The 18,476-nt window shown below is 48.6% G+C and overlaps 1 protein-coding gene across 2 annotated transcripts in view; it reads left to right on the top strand.

Annotated features, from left to right (window-relative positions):
* Nucleotides 1-17,696, top strand: part of dclk1a (doublecortin-like kinase 1a) — a 221,143-nt gene extending 203,447 nt beyond the window's left edge. The window contains exons 15-18 of one of the 2 annotated variants that reach the window (XR_006080692.1): nucleotides 15,607-15,720; nucleotides 15,963-16,036; nucleotides 17,148-17,386; nucleotides 17,475-17,696. Coding sequence is in view for 1 of the 2 variants with exons in the window: in XM_042311413.1 (XP_042167347.1) it covers nucleotides 15,607-15,720; nucleotides 15,963-16,036; nucleotides 17,148-17,205 (246 nt within the window). In the remaining variant the exon portion in view is untranslated. Of the gene's footprint in view, nucleotides 1-15,606; nucleotides 15,721-15,962; nucleotides 16,037-17,147 lie in introns of both variants that reach the window. The other variant, XM_042311413.1, reaches the window with a different exon arrangement.
* Nucleotides 17,697-18,476: the final 780 nt, after the last annotated feature.

Raw genomic sequence — 18,476 nt, 5'->3', positions numbered from 1 at the left:
AGTTCTCCTCTCCTCCTATCACCCTGGTTCAGTGTGAGTTCTTCTCCTCCTCCTCTCCTCCTATCACCCTGGTTCAGTGTGAGTAGTTCTCCTCTCCTCCTATCACCCTGGTTCAGTGTGAGTAGTTCTCCTCTCCTCTCCTCCTATCACCCTGGTTCAGTGTGAGTAGTTCTCTCCTCTCCTCCTATCACCCTGGTTCAGTGTGAGTAGTTCTCCTCTCCTCCTATCACCCTGGTTCAGTGTGAGTAGTTCTCCTCTCCTCCTATCACCCTGGTTCAGTGTGAGTAGTTCTCCTCCTCCTATCACCCTGGTTCAGTGTGAGTAGTTCTCCTCACCCTGGTTCAGTGTGAGTAGTTCTCCTCTCCTCCTATCACCCTGGTTCAGTGTGAGTAGTTCTCCTCTCCTCCTATCACCCTGGTTCAGTGTGAGTAGTTCTCCTCTCCTCCTATCACCCTGGTTCTCTCTCCTATCACCCTGGTTCAGTGTGAGTAGTTCTCCTCTCCTCCTATCACCCTGGTTCAGTGTGAGTAGTTCTCCTCTCCTCCTATCACCCTGGTTCAGTGTGAGTAGTTCTCCTCTCCTCCTATCACCCTGGTTCAGTGTGAGTAGTTCTCCTCCTCTCCTCCTATCACCCTGGTTCAGTGTGAGTAGTTCTCCTCTCCTCCTATCACCCTGGTTCAGTGTGAGTAGTTCTCCTCTCCTCCTATCACCCTGGTTCTCTCCTCCTATCACCCTGGTTCAGTGTGAGTAGTTCTCCTCTCCTCTCCTCCTATCACCCTGGTTCAGTGTGAGTAGTTTCTCCTCTCCTCCTATCACCCTGGTTCAGTGTGAGTAGTTCTCCTCTCCTCTCCTCCTATCACCCTGGTTCAGTGTGAGTAGTTCTCCTCTCCTCCTATCACCCTGGTTCAGTGTGAGTAGTTCTCCTCTCCTCCTATCACCCTGGTTCAGTGTGAGTAGTTCTCCTCTCCTCCTATCACCCTGGTTCAGTGTGAGTAGTTCTCCTCTCCTCCTATCACCCTGGTTCTATCACCCTCCTATCACCCTGGTTCAGTGTGAGTAGTTTCTCCTCTCCTCCTATCACCCTGGTTCAGTGTGAGTAGTTCTCCTCTCCTCCTATCACCCTGGTTCAGTGTGAGTAGTTCTCCTCTCCTCCTATCACCCTGGTTCAGTGTGAGTAGTTCTCCTCTCCTCCTCACCCTGGTTCTCTCCTCCTATCACCCTGGTTCAGTGTGAGTAGTTCTCCTCTCCTCCTATCACCCTGGTTCAGTGTGAGTAGTTCTCCTCTCCTCCTATCACCCTGGTTCAGTGTGAGTAGTTCTCCTCTCCTCCTATCACCCTGGTTCAGTGTGAGTAGTTCTCCTCTCCTCCTATCACCCTGGTTCAGTGTGAGTAGTTCTCCTCTCCTCCTATCACCCTGGTTCAGTGTGAGTAGTTCTCCTCTCCTCCTTCTCTCTCCTCCTATCACCCTGGTTCAGTGTGAGTAGTTCTTCTCCTCTCCTCCTATCACCCTGGTTCAGTGTGAGTAGTTCTCCTCCTCTCCTCCTATCACCCTGGTTCAATGTGAGTAGTTCTCCTCTCCTCTCCTCCTATCACCCTGGTTCAGTGTGAGTAGTTCTCCTCTCCTCTCCTCTCCTCCTATCACCCTGGGTCAGTGTGAGTAGTTATCCTCTCTTCCTATCACCCTGGGTCAGTGTGAGTAGTTCTCCTCTCCTCTCCTCCTATCACCCTGGTTCAGTGTGAGTAGTTCTCCTCTCCTCTCCTCCTATCACCCTGGTTCAGTGTGAGTAGTTCTCCTCTCCTCCTATCACCCTTGGTCAATGTTAGTAGTTCTCCTCTCCTCTCCTCCTATCACCCTGGGTCAGTGTGAGTAGTTCTCCCCTCCTCCTATCACCCTGGTTCAGTGTGAGTAGTTCTCCTCTACTCCTATAACCCTGGTTCAGTGTGAGTAGTTCTCCTCTCCTCCTATAACCCTGGTTCAGTGTGAGTAGTTCTCCTCTCCTCCTATCACCCTGGTTCAGTGTGAGTAGTTCTCCTCTCCTCCTATCACCCTGGTACAGTGTGAGTAGTTCTCCTCTCCTCCTATCACCCTGGTTCAGTGTGAGTAGTTCTCCATAACCCCTCTCCTCCTATCACCCTGGTTCAGTGTGAGTAGTTCTCCTCTCACCCTCCTCCTATCACCCTGGTTCAGTGTGAGTAGTTCTCCTCTCCTCCTATCACCCTGGTTCAGTGTGAGTAGTTCTCCTCTCCTCTCCTCCTATCACCCTGGTTCAGTGTGAGTAGTTCTCCTCTCCTCCTATCACCCTGGTTCAGTGTGAGTAGTTCTCCTCTCCTCTCCTCCTATCACCCTGGTTCAGTGTGAGTAGTTCTCCTCTCCTCCTATCACCCTGGTCAGTGTGAGTAGTTCTCCTCTCCTCCTCCTCTCCTCCTATCACCCTGGGTTCAGTGTGAGTAGTTCTCCTCTCCTCCTATCACCCTGGTTCAGTGTGAGTAGTTCTCCTCTCCTCCTATCACCCTGGTTCAGTGTGAGTAGTTCTTCTCCTCTCCTCTCCTCCTATCACCCTGGTTCAGTGTGAGTAGTTCTCCTCTCCTCCTATCACCCTGGTTCAGTGTGAGTAGTTCTCCTCTCCTCCTATCACCCTGGTTCAGTGTGAGTAGTTCTCTCTCCTCTCCTCCTCCTATCACCCTGGTTCAGTGTGAGTAGTTCTCCTCTCCTCCTATCACCCTGGTTCAGTGTGAGTAGTTCTCCTCTCCTCCTATCACCCTGGTTCAGTGTGAGTAGTTCTCCTCTCCTCTCCTCCTATCACCCTGGTTCAGTGTGAGTAGTTCTCCTCTCCTCCTATCACCCTGGTTCAGTGTGAGTAGTTCTCCTCTCCTCCTATCACCCTGGTTCAGTGTGAGTAGTTCTCCTCTCCTCCTATCACCCTGGTTCAGTGTGAGTAGTTCTCCTCTCCTCCTATCACCCTGGTTCAGTGTGAGTCCTCCTCTCCTCCTATCACCCTGGTTCAGTGTGAGTAGTTCTCCTCTCCTCTCCTCCTATCACCCTGGTTCAGTGTGAGTAGTTCTCCTCTCCTCCTATCACCCTGGTTCAGTGTGAGTAGTTCTCCTCTCCTCCTATCACCCTGGTTCAGTGTGAGTAGTTCTCCTCTCCTCCTATCACCCTGGTTCAGTGTGAGTAGTTCTCCTCTCCTCCTATCACCCTGGTTCAGTGTGAGTAGTTCTCCTCTCCTCCTATCACCCTGGTTCAGTGTGAGTAGTTCTCCTCTCCTCTCCTCCTATCACCCTGGTTCAGTGTGAGTAGTTCTCCTCTCCTCTCCTCCTATCACCCTGGTTCAGTGTGAGTAGTTCTCCTCTCCTCCTATCACCCTGGTTCAGTGTGAGTAGTTCTCCTCTCCTCCTATAACCCTGGTTCAGTGTGAGTAGTTCTCCTCTCCTCTCCTCCTATCACCCTGGTTCAGTGTGAGTAGTTCTCCTCTCCTCTCCTCCTATCACCCTGGTTCAGTGTGAGTAGTTCTCCTCTCCTCCTATCACCCTGGTTCAGTGTGAGTAGTTCTCCTCTCCTCCTATCACCCTGGTTCAGTGTGAGTAGTTCTCCTCTCCTCCTATCACCCTGGTTCAGTGTGAGTAGTTCTCCTCTCCTCCTATCACCCTGGTTCAGTGTGAGTAGTTCTCCTCTCCTCTCCTCCTATCACCCTGGTTCAGTGGTCCTATCACCCTGGTTCAGTGTGAGTAGTTCTCTCCTCTCCTCCTATCACCCTGGTTCAGTGTGAGTAGTTCTCCTCTCCTCTCCTCCTATCACCCTGGTTCAGTGTGAGTAGTTCTCCCTCTCCTCCTATCACCCTGGTTCAGTGTGAGTAGTTCTCCTCTCCTCCTATCACCCTGGTTCAGTGTGAGTAGTTCTCCTCTCCTCCTATCACCCTGGTTCAGTGTGAGTAGTTCTCCTCTCCTCCTATCACCCTGGTTCAGTGTGAGTAGTTTCTCCTCCTCTCCCTCCTCCTATCACCCTGGTTCAGTGTGAGTAGTTCTTCTCCTCTCCTCCTATCACCCTGGTTCAGTGTGAGTAGTTCTCCTCTCCTCCTATCACCCTGGTTCAGTGTGAGTAGTTCTCCTCTCCTCTCCTCCTATAACCCTGGTTCAGTGTGAGTAGTTCTCCTCTCCTCCTATCACCCTGGTTCAGTGTGAGTAGTTCTCCTCTCCTCCTATAACCCTGGTTCAGTGTGAGTAGTTCTCCTCTCCTCTCCTCCTATCACCCTGGTTCAGTGTGAGTAGTTCTCCTCTCCTCCTATCACCCTGGTTCAGTGTGAGTAGTTCTCCTCTCCTCCTATCACCCTGGTTCAGTGTGAGTAGTTCTCCTCTCCTCCTATCACCCTGGTTCAGTGTGAGTAGTTCTCCTCTCCTCCTATCACCCTGGTTCAGTGTGAGTAGTTCTCCTCTCCTCTCCTCCTATCACCCTGGTTCAGTGTGAGTAGTTCTCCTCTCCTCTCCTCCTATCACCCTGGTTCAGTGTGAGTAGTTCTCCTCTCCTCTCCTCCTATCACCCTGGTTCAGTGTGAGTAGTTCTCCTCTCCTCCTATCACCCTGGTTCAGTGTGAGTAGTTCTTCTCCTCTCCTCCTATCACCCTGGTTCAGTGTGAGTAGTTCTCCTCTCCTCCTATCACCCTGGTTCAGTGTGAGTAGTTCTCCTCTCCTCCTATCACCCTGGTTCAGTGTGAGTAGTTCTCCTCTCCTCCTATCACCCTGGTTCAGTGTGAGTAGTTCTCCTCTCCTCTCCTCCTATCACCCTGGTTCAGTGTGAGTGGTTCTCCTCTCCTCTCCTCCTATCTCCCTGGTTCAGTGTGAGTAGTTCTCCTCTCCTCCTATCACCCTGGTTCAATGTGAGTAGTTCTCCTCTCCTCTCCTCCTATCACCCTGGTTCAATGTGAGTAGTTCTCCTCTCCTCTCCTCCTATCACCCTGGTTCAATGTGAGTAGTTCTCCTCTCCTCTCCTCCTATCTCCCTGGTTCAGTGTGAGTAGTTCTCCTCTCCTCCTATCGCCCTGGTTCAGTGTGAGTAGTTCTCCTCTCCTCCTATCACCCTGGTTCAGTGTGAGTAGTTCTCCTCTCCTCCTATCACCCTGGTTCAGTGTGAGTAGTTCTCCTCTCCTCCTATCACCCTGGGTCAGTGTGAGTAGTTCTCCTCTCCTCCTATCACCCTGGTTCAGTGTGAGTAGTTCTCCTCTCCTCCTATCACCCTGGTTCAGTGTGAGTAGTTCTCCTCTCCTCTCCTCCTATCACCCTGGTTCAGTGTGAGTAGTTCTCCTCTCCTCCTATCACCCTGGTTCAGTGTGAGTAGTTCTCCTCTCCTCTCCTCCTATCACCCTGGTTCAGTGTGAGTAGTTCTCCTCTCCTCCTATCACCCTTGGTCAGTGTGAGTAGTTCTCCTCTCCTCTCCTCCTATCACCCTGGTTCAGTGTGAGTAGTTCTCCTCTCCTCCTATCACCCTGGTTCAGTGTGAGTAGTTCTTCTCCTCTCCTCCTATCACCCTGGGTTCAGTGTGAGTAGTTCTCCTCTCCTCCTATCACCCTGGTTCAGTGTGAGTAGTTCTCCTCCTCCTATCACCCTGGTTCAGTGTGAGTAGTTCTCCTCTCCTCCTATCACCCTGGTTCAGTGTGAGTAGTTCTCCTCTCCTCTCCTCCTATCACCCTGGTTCAGTGTGAGTAGTTCTCCTCTCCTCCTATCACCCTGGTTCAGTGTGAGTAGTTCTCCTCTCCTCCTATAACCCTGGTTCAGTGTGAGTAGTTCTCCTCTCCTCCTATAACCCTGGTTCAGTGTGAGTAGTTCTCCTCTCCTCCTATCACCCTGGTTCAGTGTGAGTAGTTCTCCTCTCCTCTCCTCCTATAACCCTGGTTCAGTGTGAGTAGTTCTCCTCTCCTCCTATCACCCTGGTTCAGTGTGAGTAGTTCTCCTCTCCTCCTATCACCCTGGTTCAGTGTGAATAGTTCTCCTCTCCTCTCCTCCTATCACCCTGGTTCAATGTGAGTAGTTCTCCTCTCCTCTCCTCCTATCACCCTGGTTCAGTGTGAGTAGTTCTCCTCTCCTCCTATCACCTTGGTTCAATGTGAGTAGTTCTCCTCTCCTCCTATCACCCTGGTTCAGTGTGAGTAGTTCTCCTCTCCTCTCCCTCCTCCTCACCCTGGTTCAGTGTGAGTAGTTCTCCTCTCCTCCTATCACCCTGGTTCAGTGTGAGTAGTTCTCCTCTCCTCTCCTCCTATCACCCTGGTTCAGTGTGAGTAGTTCTCCTCTCCTCTCCTCCTATCACCCTGGTTCAGTGTGAGTAGTTCTCCTCTCCTCCTATCACCCTGGTTCAGTGTGAGTAGTTCTCCTCTCCTCTCCTCCTATCACCCTGGTTCAGTGTGAGTAGTTCTCCTCTCCTCCTATCACCCTGGTTCAGTGTGAGTAGTTCTCCTCTCCTCCTATCACCCTGGGTCAGTGTGAGTAGTTCTCCTCTCCTCCTATCACCCTGGTTCAGTGTGAGTAGTTCTCCTCTCCTCCTATCACCCTGGTTCAGTGTGAGTAGTTCTCCTCTCCTCCTCTCACCCTCCTTCCTCCTATCACCCTGGTTCAGTGTGAGTAGTTCTCCTCTCCTCCTATCACCCTGGTTCAGTGTGAGTAGTTCTCCCTCTCCTCCTATCACCCTGGTTCAGTGTGAGTAGTTCTCCTCTCCCTCCTCCTATCACCCTGGTTCAGTGTGAGTAGTTCTCCTCTCCTCCTATCACCCTGGTTCAGTGTGAGTAGTTCTCCTCTCCTCTCCTCCTATCACCCTGGTTCAGTGTGAGTAGTTCTTCTCCTCTCCTCCTATCACCCTGGTTCAGTGTGAGTAGTTCTCCTCTCCTCTCCTCCTATCACCCTGGTTCAGTGTGAGTAGTTCCTCTCCTCTCCTCCTATCACCCTGGTTCAGTGTGAGTAGTTCTCCTCTCCTCCTATCACCCTGGTTCAGTGTGAGTAGTTCTCCTCTCCTCCTATCACCCTGGTTCAGTGTGAGTAGTTCTCCTCTCCTCCTATCACCCTGGTTCAGTGTGAGTAGTTCTCCTCTCCTCCTATCACCCTGGTTCAGTGTGAGTAGTTCTCCTCTCCTCCTATCACCCTGGTTCAGTGTGAGTAGTTCTCCTCTCCTCCTATCACCCTGGTTCAGTGTGAGTAGTTCTCCTCCTCCTATCACCCCTAGTTCTCCTCTCCTCCTATCACCCTGGTTCAGTGTGAGTAGTTCTCCTCTCCTCCTATCACCCTGGTTCAGTGTGAGTAGTTCTCCTCTCCTCCTATCACCCTGGTTCAGTGTGAGTAGTTCTCCTCTCTCCTCTCCTCCTATCACCCTGGTTCAGTGTGAGTAGTTCTCTCTCCTCCTCCTCCTATCTCCCTGGTTCAGTGTGAGTAGTTCTCCTCTCCTCCTATCACCCTGGTTCAGTGTGAGTAGTTCTCCTCTCCTCCTATCACCCTGGTTCAGTGTGAGTAGTTCTCCTCTCCTCCTATCACCCTGGTTCAGTGTGAGTAGTTCTCCTCTCCTCTCCTCCTATCACCCTGGTTCAGTGTGAGTAGTTCTCCTCTCCTCTCCTCCTATCACCCTGGTTCAGTGTGAGTAGTCACCCTGGTTCTCTCTCCTATCACCCTGGTTCAGTGTGAGTAGTTCTCCTCTCCTCCTATCACCCTGGTTCAGTGTGAGTAGTTCTCCTCTCCTCCTATCACCCTGGTTCAGTGTGAGTAGTTCTCCTCTCCTCCTATCACCCTGGTTCAGTGTGAGTAGTTCTCCTCTCCTCCTATCACCCTGGTTCAGTGTGAGTAGTTCTCCTCTCCTCCTATCACCCTGGTTCAGTGTGAGTAGTTCTTCTCCTCTCTATCACCCTGGTTCTCTCCTCCTATCACCCTGGTTCAGTGTGAGTAGTTTCTCCTCTCCTCCTATCACCCTGGTTCAGTGTGAGTAGTTCTCCTCTCCTCTCACCCCTCTCCTCCTATCACCCTGGTTCAGTGTGAGTAGTTCTCCTCTCCTCCTATCACCCTGGTTCAGTGTGAGTAGTTCTCCTCTCCTCTCCTCCTATCACCCTGGTTCAGTGTGAGTAGTTCTCCTCTCCTCCTATCACCCTGGTTCAGTGTGAGTAGTTCTCCTCTCCTCCTATCACCCTGGTTCAGTGTGAGTAGTTCTCCTCTCCTCCTATCACCCTGGTTCAGTGTGAGTAGTTCTCACCCCTCTCCTCCTATCACCCTGGTTCAGTGTGAGTAGTTCTCCTCTCCTCCTATCACCCTGGGTCAGTGTGAGTAGTTCTCCTCTCCTCTCCTCCTATCACCCTGGTTCAGTGTGAGTAGTTCTCCTCTCCTCCTATCACCCTGGTTCAGTGTGAGTAGTTCTCCTCTCTCCTATCACCCTCCTCTCCTCCTATAACCCTGGTTCAGTGTGAGTAGTTCTCCTCTCCTCCTATCACCCTGGGTCAGTGTTAGTAGTTCTCCTCTCCTCCTATAACCCTGGTTCAGTGTGAATAGTTCTCCTCTCCTCTCCTCCTATCACCCTGGTTCAGTGTGAGTAGTTCTCCTCTCCTCTCCTCCTATCACCCTGGTTCAGTGTGAGTAGTTCTCCTCTCCTCCTATCACCCTGGTTCAGTGTGAGTAGTTCTCCTCTCCTCTCCTCCTATCACCCTGGTTCAGTGTGAGTAGTTCTCCTCTCCTCTCCTCTCCTCCTATCACCCTGGTTCAGTGTGAGTAGTTCTCCTCTCCTCCTATCACCCTGGTTCAGTGTGAGTAGTTCTCCTCTCCTCCTATCACCCTGGTTCAGTGTGAGTAGTCTCACCCTGGTTCTCTCTCCTCTCCTCCTATCACCCTGGTTCAGTGTGAGTAGTTCTCCTCTCCTCCTATCACCCTGGTTCAGTGTGAGTAGTTCTCCTCTCCTCCTATCACCCTGGTTCAGTGTGAGTAGTTCTCCTCTCCTCCTATCACCCTGGTTCAGTGTGAGTAGTTCTCCTCTCCTCCTATCACCCTGGTTCAGTGTGAGTAGTTCTCCTCTCCTCCTATCACCCTGGTTCAGTGTGAGTAGTTCTCCTCTCCTCCTATCACCCTGGTTCAGTGTGAGTAGTTCTCCTCTCCTCCTATCACCCTGGGTCAGTGTGAGCAGTTCTTCTCTCCTCTCCTCCTATCACCCTGGTTCAGTGTGAGTAGTTCTCCTCTCCTCCTATCACCCTGGTTCAGTGTGAGTAGTTCTCCCTCCTCCTATCACCCTGGTTCAGTGTGAGTAGTTCTCCTCTCCTCCTATCACCCTGGTTCAGTGTGAGTAGTTCTCCTGGTTCAGTGTGAGTAGTTCTCCTCTCCTCCTATAACCCTGGTTCAGTGTGAGTAGTTCTCCTCTCCTCCTATAACCCTGGTTCAGTGTGAGTAGTTCTCCTCTCCTCCTATAACCCTGGTTCAGTGTGAGTAGTTCTCCTCTCCTCCTATCACCCTGGTTCAGTGTGAGTAGTTCTCCTCTCCTCCTATCACCCTGGTACAGTGTGAGTAGTTCTCCTCTCCTCCTATGACCCTGGTTCAGTGTGAGTAGTTCTCCTCTCCTCCTATCACCCTGGTTCAGTGTGAGTAGTTCTCCTCTCCTCCTATAGCCTGGTTCAAAGTGAGTAGTTCTCCTCTCCTCCTATCACCCTGGTTCAGTGTGAGTAGTTCTCCTATAACCCCTCTCCTCCTATCACCCTGGTTCAGTGTGAGTAGTTCTCCTCTCCTCCTATAACCCTGGTTCAGTGTGAGTAGTTCTCCTCTCCTCCTATCACCCTGGTTCAGTGTGAGTAGTTCTCCTCTCCTCCTATAACCCTGGTTCAGTGTGAGTAGTTCTCCTCTCCTCCTATCACCCTGGTTCAGTGTGAGTAGTTCTCCTCTCCTCCTATCACCCTGGTTCAGTGTGAGTAGTTCTCCTCTCCTCCTATCACCCTGGGTCAGTGTGAGTAGTTCTCCTCTCCTCTCCTCCTATCACCCTGGTTCAGTGTGAGTAGTTCTCCTCTCCTCCTATCACCCTGGTTTAGTGTGAGTAGTTCTCCTCTCCTCTCCTCATATAACCCTGTTTTAGTGTGAGTAGTTCTCCTCTCCTCCTATCACCCTGGTTTAGTGTGAGTAGTTCTCCTCTCCTCCTAGAACATCACAGAACTTTCCTCTTTGTTCTCAGTGTCTCTCATCAGTAGACCTGCACTGACTCTCATATATACTGTCTTCTACATCTACAGAACAGTAGACCTGCACTGACTCTCATATATACTGTCTTCTACATCTACAGAAGAGTAGACCTGCACTGACTCTCATATATAATGTCTTCTACATCTACAGAACAGTAGACCTGCACTGACTCTCATATATACTGTCTTCTACATCTACAGAAGAGTAGACCTGCACTGACTCTCATATATAATGTCTTCTACATCTACAGAACAGTAGACCTGCACTGACTCTCATATATACTGTCTTCTACATCTACAGAACAGTAGACCTGCACTGACTCTCATATATACTGTCTTCTACATCTACAGAACAGTAGACCTGCACTGACTCTCATATATACTGTCTTCTACATCTACAGAACAGTAGACCTGCACTGACTCTCATATATACTGTCTTCTACAGAACATCTACAGAACAGTAGACCTGCACTGACTCTCATATATACTGTCTTCTACATCTACAGAACAGTAGACCTGCACTGACTCTCATATATACTGTCTTCTACATCTACAGAACAGTAGACCTGCACTGACTCTCATATATACTGTCTTCTACATCTACAGAACAGTAGACCTGCACTGACTCTCATATATACTGTCTTCTACATCTACAGAACAGTAGACCTGCACTGACTCTCATATATACTGTCTTCTACATCTACAGAACAGTAGACCTGCACTGACTCTCATATATACTGTACAGAACTTCTGACTCTCATATATACTGTCTTCTACATCTACAGAACAGTAGACCTGCACTGACTCTCATATATACTGTCTTCTACATCTACAGAACAGTAGACCTGCACTGACTCTCATATATACTGTCTTCTACATCTACAGAACAGTAGACCTGCACTGACTCTCATATATACTGTCTTCTACATCTACAGAACAGTAGACCTGCACTGACTCTCATATATACTGTCTTCTACATCTACAGAACAGTAGACCTGCACTGACTCTCATATATACTGTCTTCTACATCTACAGAACAGTAGACCTGCACTGACTCTCATATATACTGTCTTCTACATCATCAGAACAGAACAGTAGACCTGCACTGACTCTCATATATACTGTCTTCTACATCTACAGAACAGTAGACCTGCACTGACTCTCATATATACTGTCTTCTACATCTACAGAACAGTAGACCTGCACTGACTCTCATATATACTGTCTTCTACATCTACAGAACAGTAGACCTGCACTGACTCTCATATATACTGTCTTCTACATCTACAGAACAGTAGACCTGCACTGACTCTCATATATACTGTCTTCTACATCTACAGAACAGTAGACCTGCACTGACTCTCATATATACTGTCTTCTACATCTACAGAACAGTAGACCTGCACTGACTCTCATATATACTGTCTTCTACATCTACAGAACAGTAGACCTGCACTGACTCTCATATATACTGTCTTCTACATCTACAGAACAGTAGACCTGCACTGACTCTCATATATACTGTCTTCTACATCTACAGAACAGTAGACCTGCACTGACTCTCATATATACTGTCTTCTACATCTACAGAACAGTAGACCTGCACTGACTCTCATATATACTGTCTTCTACATCTACAGAACATCTACAGAACAGTAGACCTGCACTGACTCTCATATATACTGTCTTCTACATCTACAGAACAGTAGACCTGCACTGACTCTCATATATACTGTCTTCTACATCTACAGAACAGTAGACCTGCACTGACTCTCATATATACTGTCTTCTACATCTACAGAACAGTAGACCTGCACTGACTCTCATATATACTGTCTTCTACATCTACAGAACAGTAGACCTGCACTGACTCTCATATATACTGTCTTCTACATCTACAGAACAGTACTGACCTGCACTGACTCTCATCATATATACTGTCTTCTACATCTACAGAACAGTAGACCTGCACTGACTCTCATATATACTGTCTTCTACATCTACAGAACAGTAGACCTGCACTGACTCTCATATATACTGTCTTCTACATCTACAGAACAGTAGACCTGCACTGACTCTCATATATACTGTCTTCTACATCTACAGAACAGTAGACCTGCACTGACTCTCATATATACTGTCTTCTACATCTACAGAACAGTAGACCTGCACTGACTCTCATATATACTGTCTTCTACATCTACAGAACAGTAGACCTGCACTGACTCTCATATATACTGTCTTCTACATCTACAGAACAGTAGACCTGCACTGACTCTCATATATACTGTCTTCTACATCTACAGAACAGTAGACCTGCACTGACTCTCATATATACTGTCTTCTACATCTACAGAACAGTAGACCTGCACTGACTCTCAGTAGATATACTGTCTTCTACATCTACAGAACAGTAGACCTGCACTGACTCTCATATATACTGTCTTCTACATCTACAGAACAGTAGACCTGCACTGACTCTCATATATACTGTCTTCTACATCTACAGAACAGTAGACCTGCACTGACTCTCATATATACTGTCTTCTACATCTACAGAACAGTAGACCTGCACTGACTCTCATATATACTGTCTTCTACATCTACAGAACAGTAGACCTGCACTGACTCTCATATATACTGTCTTCTACATCTACAGAACAGTAGACCTGCACTGACTCTCATATATACTGTCTTCTACATCTACAGAACAGTAGACCTGCACTGACTCTCATATATACTGTCTTCTACATCTACAGAACAGTAGACCTGCACTGACTCTCATATATACTGTCTTCTACATCTACAGAACAGTAGACCTGCACTGACTCTCATATATACTGTCTTCTACATCTACAGAACAGTAGACCTGCACTGACTCTCATATATACTGTCTTCTACATCTACAGAACAGTAGACCTGCACTGACTCTCATATATACTGTCTTCTACATCTACAGAACAGTAGACCTGCACTGACTCTCATATATACTGTCTTCTACATCTACAGAACAGTAGACCTGCACTGACTCTCATATATACTGTCTTCTACATCTACAGAACAGTAGACCTGCACTGACTCTCATATATACTGTCTTCTACATCTACAGAACAGTAGACCTGCACTGACTCTCATATATACTGTCTTCTACATCTACAGAACAGTAGACCTGCACTGACTCTCATATATACTGTCTTCTACATCTACAGAACAGTAGACCTGCACTGACTCTCATATATACTGTCTTCTACATCTACAGAACAGTAGACCTGCACTGACTCTCATATATACTGTCTTCTACATCTACAGAACAGTAGACCTGCACTGACTCTCATATATACTGTCTTCTACATCTACAGAACAGTAGACCTGCACTGACTCTCATATATACTGTCTTCTACATCTACAGAACAGTAGACCTGCACTGACTCTCATATATACTGTCTTCTACATCTACAGAACAGTAGACCTGCACTGACTCTCATATATACTGTCTTCTACATCTACAGAACAGTAGACCTGCACTGACTCTCATATATACTGTCTTCTACATCTACAGAACAGTAGACCTGCACTGACTCTCATATATACTGTCTTCTACATCTACAGAACTACTCTCAGAACAGTAGACCTGCACTGACTCTCATATATACTGTCTTCTACATCTACAGAACAGTAGACCTGCACTGACTCTCATATATACTGTCTTCTACATCTACAGAACAGTAGACCTGCACTGACTCTCATATATACTACAGAACAGTAGTCTTCATATATACATCTACAGAACAGTAGACCTGCACTGACTCTCATATATACTGTCTTCTACATCTACAGAACAGTAGACCTGCACTGACTCTCATATATACTGTCTTCTACATCTACAGAACAGTAGACCTGCACTGACTCTCATATATACTGTCTTCTACATCTACAGAACAGTAGACCTGCACTGACTCTCATATATACTGTCTTCTACATCTACAGAACAGTAGACCTGCACTGACTCTCATATATACTGTCTTCTACATCTACAGAACAGTAGACCTGCACTGACTCTCATATATACTGTCTTCTACATCTACAGAACAGTAGACCTGCACTGACTCTCATATATACTGTCTTCTACATCTACAGAACAGTAGACCTGCACTGACTCTCATATATACTGTCTTCTACATCTACAGAAGAGTAGACCTGCACTGACTCTCATATATAATGTCTTCTACATCTACAGAACAGTAGACCTGCACTGACTCTCATATATACTGTCTTCTACATCTACAGAACAGTAGACCTGCACTGACTCTCATATATACTGTCTTCTACATCTACAGAACAGTAGACCTGCACTGACTCTCATATATACTGTCTTCTACATCTACAGAACAGTAGACCTGCACTGACTCTCATATATACTGTCTTCTACATCTACAGAACAGTAGACCTGCACTGACTCTCATATATACTGTCTTCTACATCTACAGAACAGTAGACCTGCACTGACTCTCATATATACTGTCTTCTACATCTACAGAACAGTAGACCTGCACTGACTCTCATATATACTGTCTTCTACATCTACAGAACAGTAGACCTGCACTGACTCTCATATATACTGTCTTCTACATCTACAGAACAGTAGACCTGCACTGACTCTCATATATACTGTCTTCTACATCTACAGAACAGTAGACCTGCACTGACTCTCATATATACTGTCTTCTACATCATATATTTCTGTCAATTTATTTGAAAATAGGATACAGCTTGAAGTGAATTCTCCTGTTAAACTAGACCTTCACTTTTCATCTCCTCTCATTCCGTCTCTCCTCTTCCTCCTCCTCCTCCCATTCCTTCTCTCCCCTCCTCTCCATTCCTCTCCTCCCCTCATTCCTTCTCTCCTTTTCCTCCTCCTACTCCCATTCCTTCTCTAATCCTCCTCCTCTCATTCCTTCTCTCCTCTCCTCCTCCTCCCATTCCTTCTCTCCTCTTCCTCCTCCTCCTCCCATTCCTTATCTCTCCTCCTCCTCCTCCTCCCATTCCTTCTCTAATCCTCCTCCTCCCATTCCTTCTCTCCTCCTCCTCCCCCCATTCCATCTCTCCTCCTTTTCTCCTCTTCCTCCCATTCCTTCTCTCCTCTTCTGCTTCCTCCTCCTCCTCCCATTCTTTCTCTTCTCCTCCTCCCATTCCTTCTCTCTCCTTTTCCTCCTCCTCCTCCCATTCCATTCTCTCCTCTTCCTCCTCCTCCTCCCATTCATTCTCTCCTTTTCCTCCTCCTCCTCCCATTCCTTCTCTCCTTTTCCTCCTCCTCTTCCTCCCATTCCTTCTCTCCTCTTCCTCCTCCCATTCCTTCTCTCCTTTTCCTCCTCCTCTTCCTCCCATTCCTTCTCTCCTCTTCCTCCTCCCATTCCTTCTCTCCTTTTCCTCCTCCTCTGCAGGATGATGGTGTGTCGGAGAATGAACAGGAGCTGTCAGTAGCAGGGAAGCTAAAGAAACACTTCAACACCAGCCCTATAACTAACGCCACCACAGCCGGAGTGTCAGTCATCACGGTATGCCCCGAACAGACTAATGCAGACATACAAAGCTATTTCCAGTTGTTTTTTAACTGGGCATTAGACTGTATTGGCTTTGTCTTTGGCTCTAAGGCTGACTGTACTGAGCTGTAAGTCTTACTGGTTTTAAAGGAATTATTGGTTTCTCTGTAAGTCCTACTGGTTTTAAAGGCATTTCTGGTTTCTCTGTAAGTCCTACTAGTTTTAAAAGTTACTGGTTTCTTTGTCCTGTTGTGCAGTTGGACCACAGCTTCTCCATGCAGCGCTCTGGGTCGTTGGACTTCCACCAGCACCCGGCCATGTACTGGATAAGGTATAACCTGTTGCCACGACAACCTCCCTGCCTCTGCCTCTGTTTCCTGTGTCTCCACATACAGTGTGCTGATTGGCTGCTGGCTTCTGTGTGCTCTGTCAGCTCCACCCATGCCCCCTCCCCCTTCCTGCTTTTTTTCATAGGGTCGCTTGGTGTCACTGTTGCTCCTCCCCCTTCCACCTGTTACTCCCAGTGACATCACAGCCTTTCTCCCACCCCTGCTTGATAATGCAGTCTGTGGTATTTTCTCCTCCTGTCGTAGGAAAGTGTGTGTTGTTTGTTTACACACACACACACACACACACACACACACACACACACACACACACACACACACACACTGCTGGGTGTGTGTAGGGTTTAGAGTGTGTGTGTGTGTGTGTGTGTGTGTGTGTGTGTGTGTGTGTGTGTGTGTGTGTGACTCAGCGTGTTTACAGCTGATCTTCCCTTTGTGGTCCTGTTACTAACCTTTTGTCTGTAGAAAAACGCTCTCAAAATGTTAACTCTCAACAAACTGTAGGCTACAGTGAACAATGATTTGATCAACCCGAGGATACTGTATCTGTTGAGGTGTTGAAAGTGTGAGAGAGCGCTCCTTTTTCTTCTAGTGCACCTACCTGTCCCTGCCAATTCTCCAGCAGCTCCTTGAAACTTGAGTTTGCACATGTCTGTCACCATCAGCTTGTGACCTGTGTCGTTTAGTGCTTCTCTTCTCCTCTCATCTGGCATTCCTGTCCTCCCTCTCTCTTTCCTCTCCTCTCCTGCTCTACTCCCCTCCCCTCCTCTCCTTTCCTGCTCTACTCCCCTCCTCCTCTCCTCTCCTCTCCTCTCCTCTCCTCTCCTCTCCTTCTCCTCTCCTCTCCTCTCCTCTCCTCTCCTCTCCCTCCTCCTCTCCTCTCCTCTCCTCTCCTCTCCTCTCCTCTCCTCTCCTCTCCTCTCCTCTCTCTCTCCCTCTCCTCTCTCTCCTCTCCTCCTCTCCTCTCCTGCTCCCCTCCCATCCCCTCCCCTCCTGCTCTACTCCCCTCTGATGAGCATGAGCAGCATCTCTGATGAGCAGCATCTCTGATGAGCAGCATCTCTGATTGGTTCTCCTGTGTCTCCTCTACCTCAGGCCACCGCTCTTGATAAGGAGGGGCAGGTTCTCAGACGAAGATGCAACCAGGATGTGAGCAACAACAACAATGGAAAAACCGGCTAGCTGCCTCCACAGCCCGACCCTCGCCCCCCTCTTTCTGACCTTTATCCTCGGCTCCGTCCCTAACCCTGACCCCTCCACCAGCCACACCCCGGTGTTGGACGATGAGGATATCTCTCTTAGCTCAGCTGGGACTGTTCGTTCTCCTTTTAGAGGTAGGGAGAGGGGCAATATGTTCTCCTAACTCCCCCTTTTAGAGGTAGGGAGAGGGGCAATATGTTCTCCAAACTCCCCCTTTTAGAGGTAGGGAGAGGGGCAATATGTTCTCCTAACTCCCCCTTTTAGAGGTAGGGAGAGGGGCAATATGTTCTCCTAACTCCCCCTTTTGAAGGTAGGGAGAGGGGCAATATGTTCTCCTAACGCCCCCTTTTAGAGGTGGGGAGAGGAGAGATGGGAGAAGAGGGGTGATACATTCTCCTAACTCCCCCTTTTAATAGTAGTAAGGGGGGATGAGGGGAAGAAGAGGAGGAGGTGAGGATTGGGGTTGTCCGCCCCCCTACCTCTTATTTTAGAAGTAGGGTGGGGGAGGAGCAGAGGAAATGAGGAGGGAGGGAGGGAGGAAGGACAGGAGTGGTCTCTCTCCTCAACTGGGACTGTTCCTTTAGAGGTAGGGGAGGAAAGTAGAGGAGATAGGGGAGTGGTCTCTCTCCTCAGCTGGGACTGTTCCTTTAGAGGTAGGGGAGGAAAGTAGAGGAGATAGGGGAGTGGTCTCCCCCTCCATCTCCCCTTCTAGAACAGAACAGGGGAGGGGGTGAAGAGGGACAGGGAATAGGGGAGAGATAGAAGGACTGGGGACAGGGGAGAGATAGAGGGACAGGGAATAGGGGAGAGATAGAGGGACAGGGAATAGGGGAGAGATAGAGGGACTGGGGACAGGGGAGAGATAGAGGGACTGGGGACAGGGGAGAGATAGAGGGACTGGGGACAGGGGAGATAGAGGGACTGGGGACAGGGGAGAGATAGAGGGACAGGGAGAGATAGAGGGACTGGGGACAGGGGAGAGATAGAGGGACAGGGAGAGATAGAGGGACAGGGGAGAGATAGAGGGACAGGGGAGAGATAGAGGGACAGGGAATAGAGGAAAGATAGAGGGACTGGGGACAGAGGAAGAGATAGAGGGACTGGGGACAGGTGAGAGAGATAGAGGGACTGGGGAGAGATAGAGAGACTGGGGACAGGGGAGAGATAGAGGACTGGGGACAGGGGAGAGATAGAGGGACTGGGGACAGGGGAGAGATAGAGGAC

The sequence above is a fragment of the Oncorhynchus tshawytscha genome, linkage group LG33, assembly GCF_018296145.1.
Source record: "Oncorhynchus tshawytscha isolate Ot180627B linkage group LG33, Otsh_v2.0, whole genome shotgun sequence".
In the NCBI taxonomy this organism is placed as follows: Eukaryota; Metazoa; Chordata; class Actinopteri; order Salmoniformes; family Salmonidae; genus Oncorhynchus; species Oncorhynchus tshawytscha.
The sequence above is the reverse complement of the archived record's forward strand: the minus strand, read 5'-3'. Positions and strand labels throughout refer to the sequence as shown.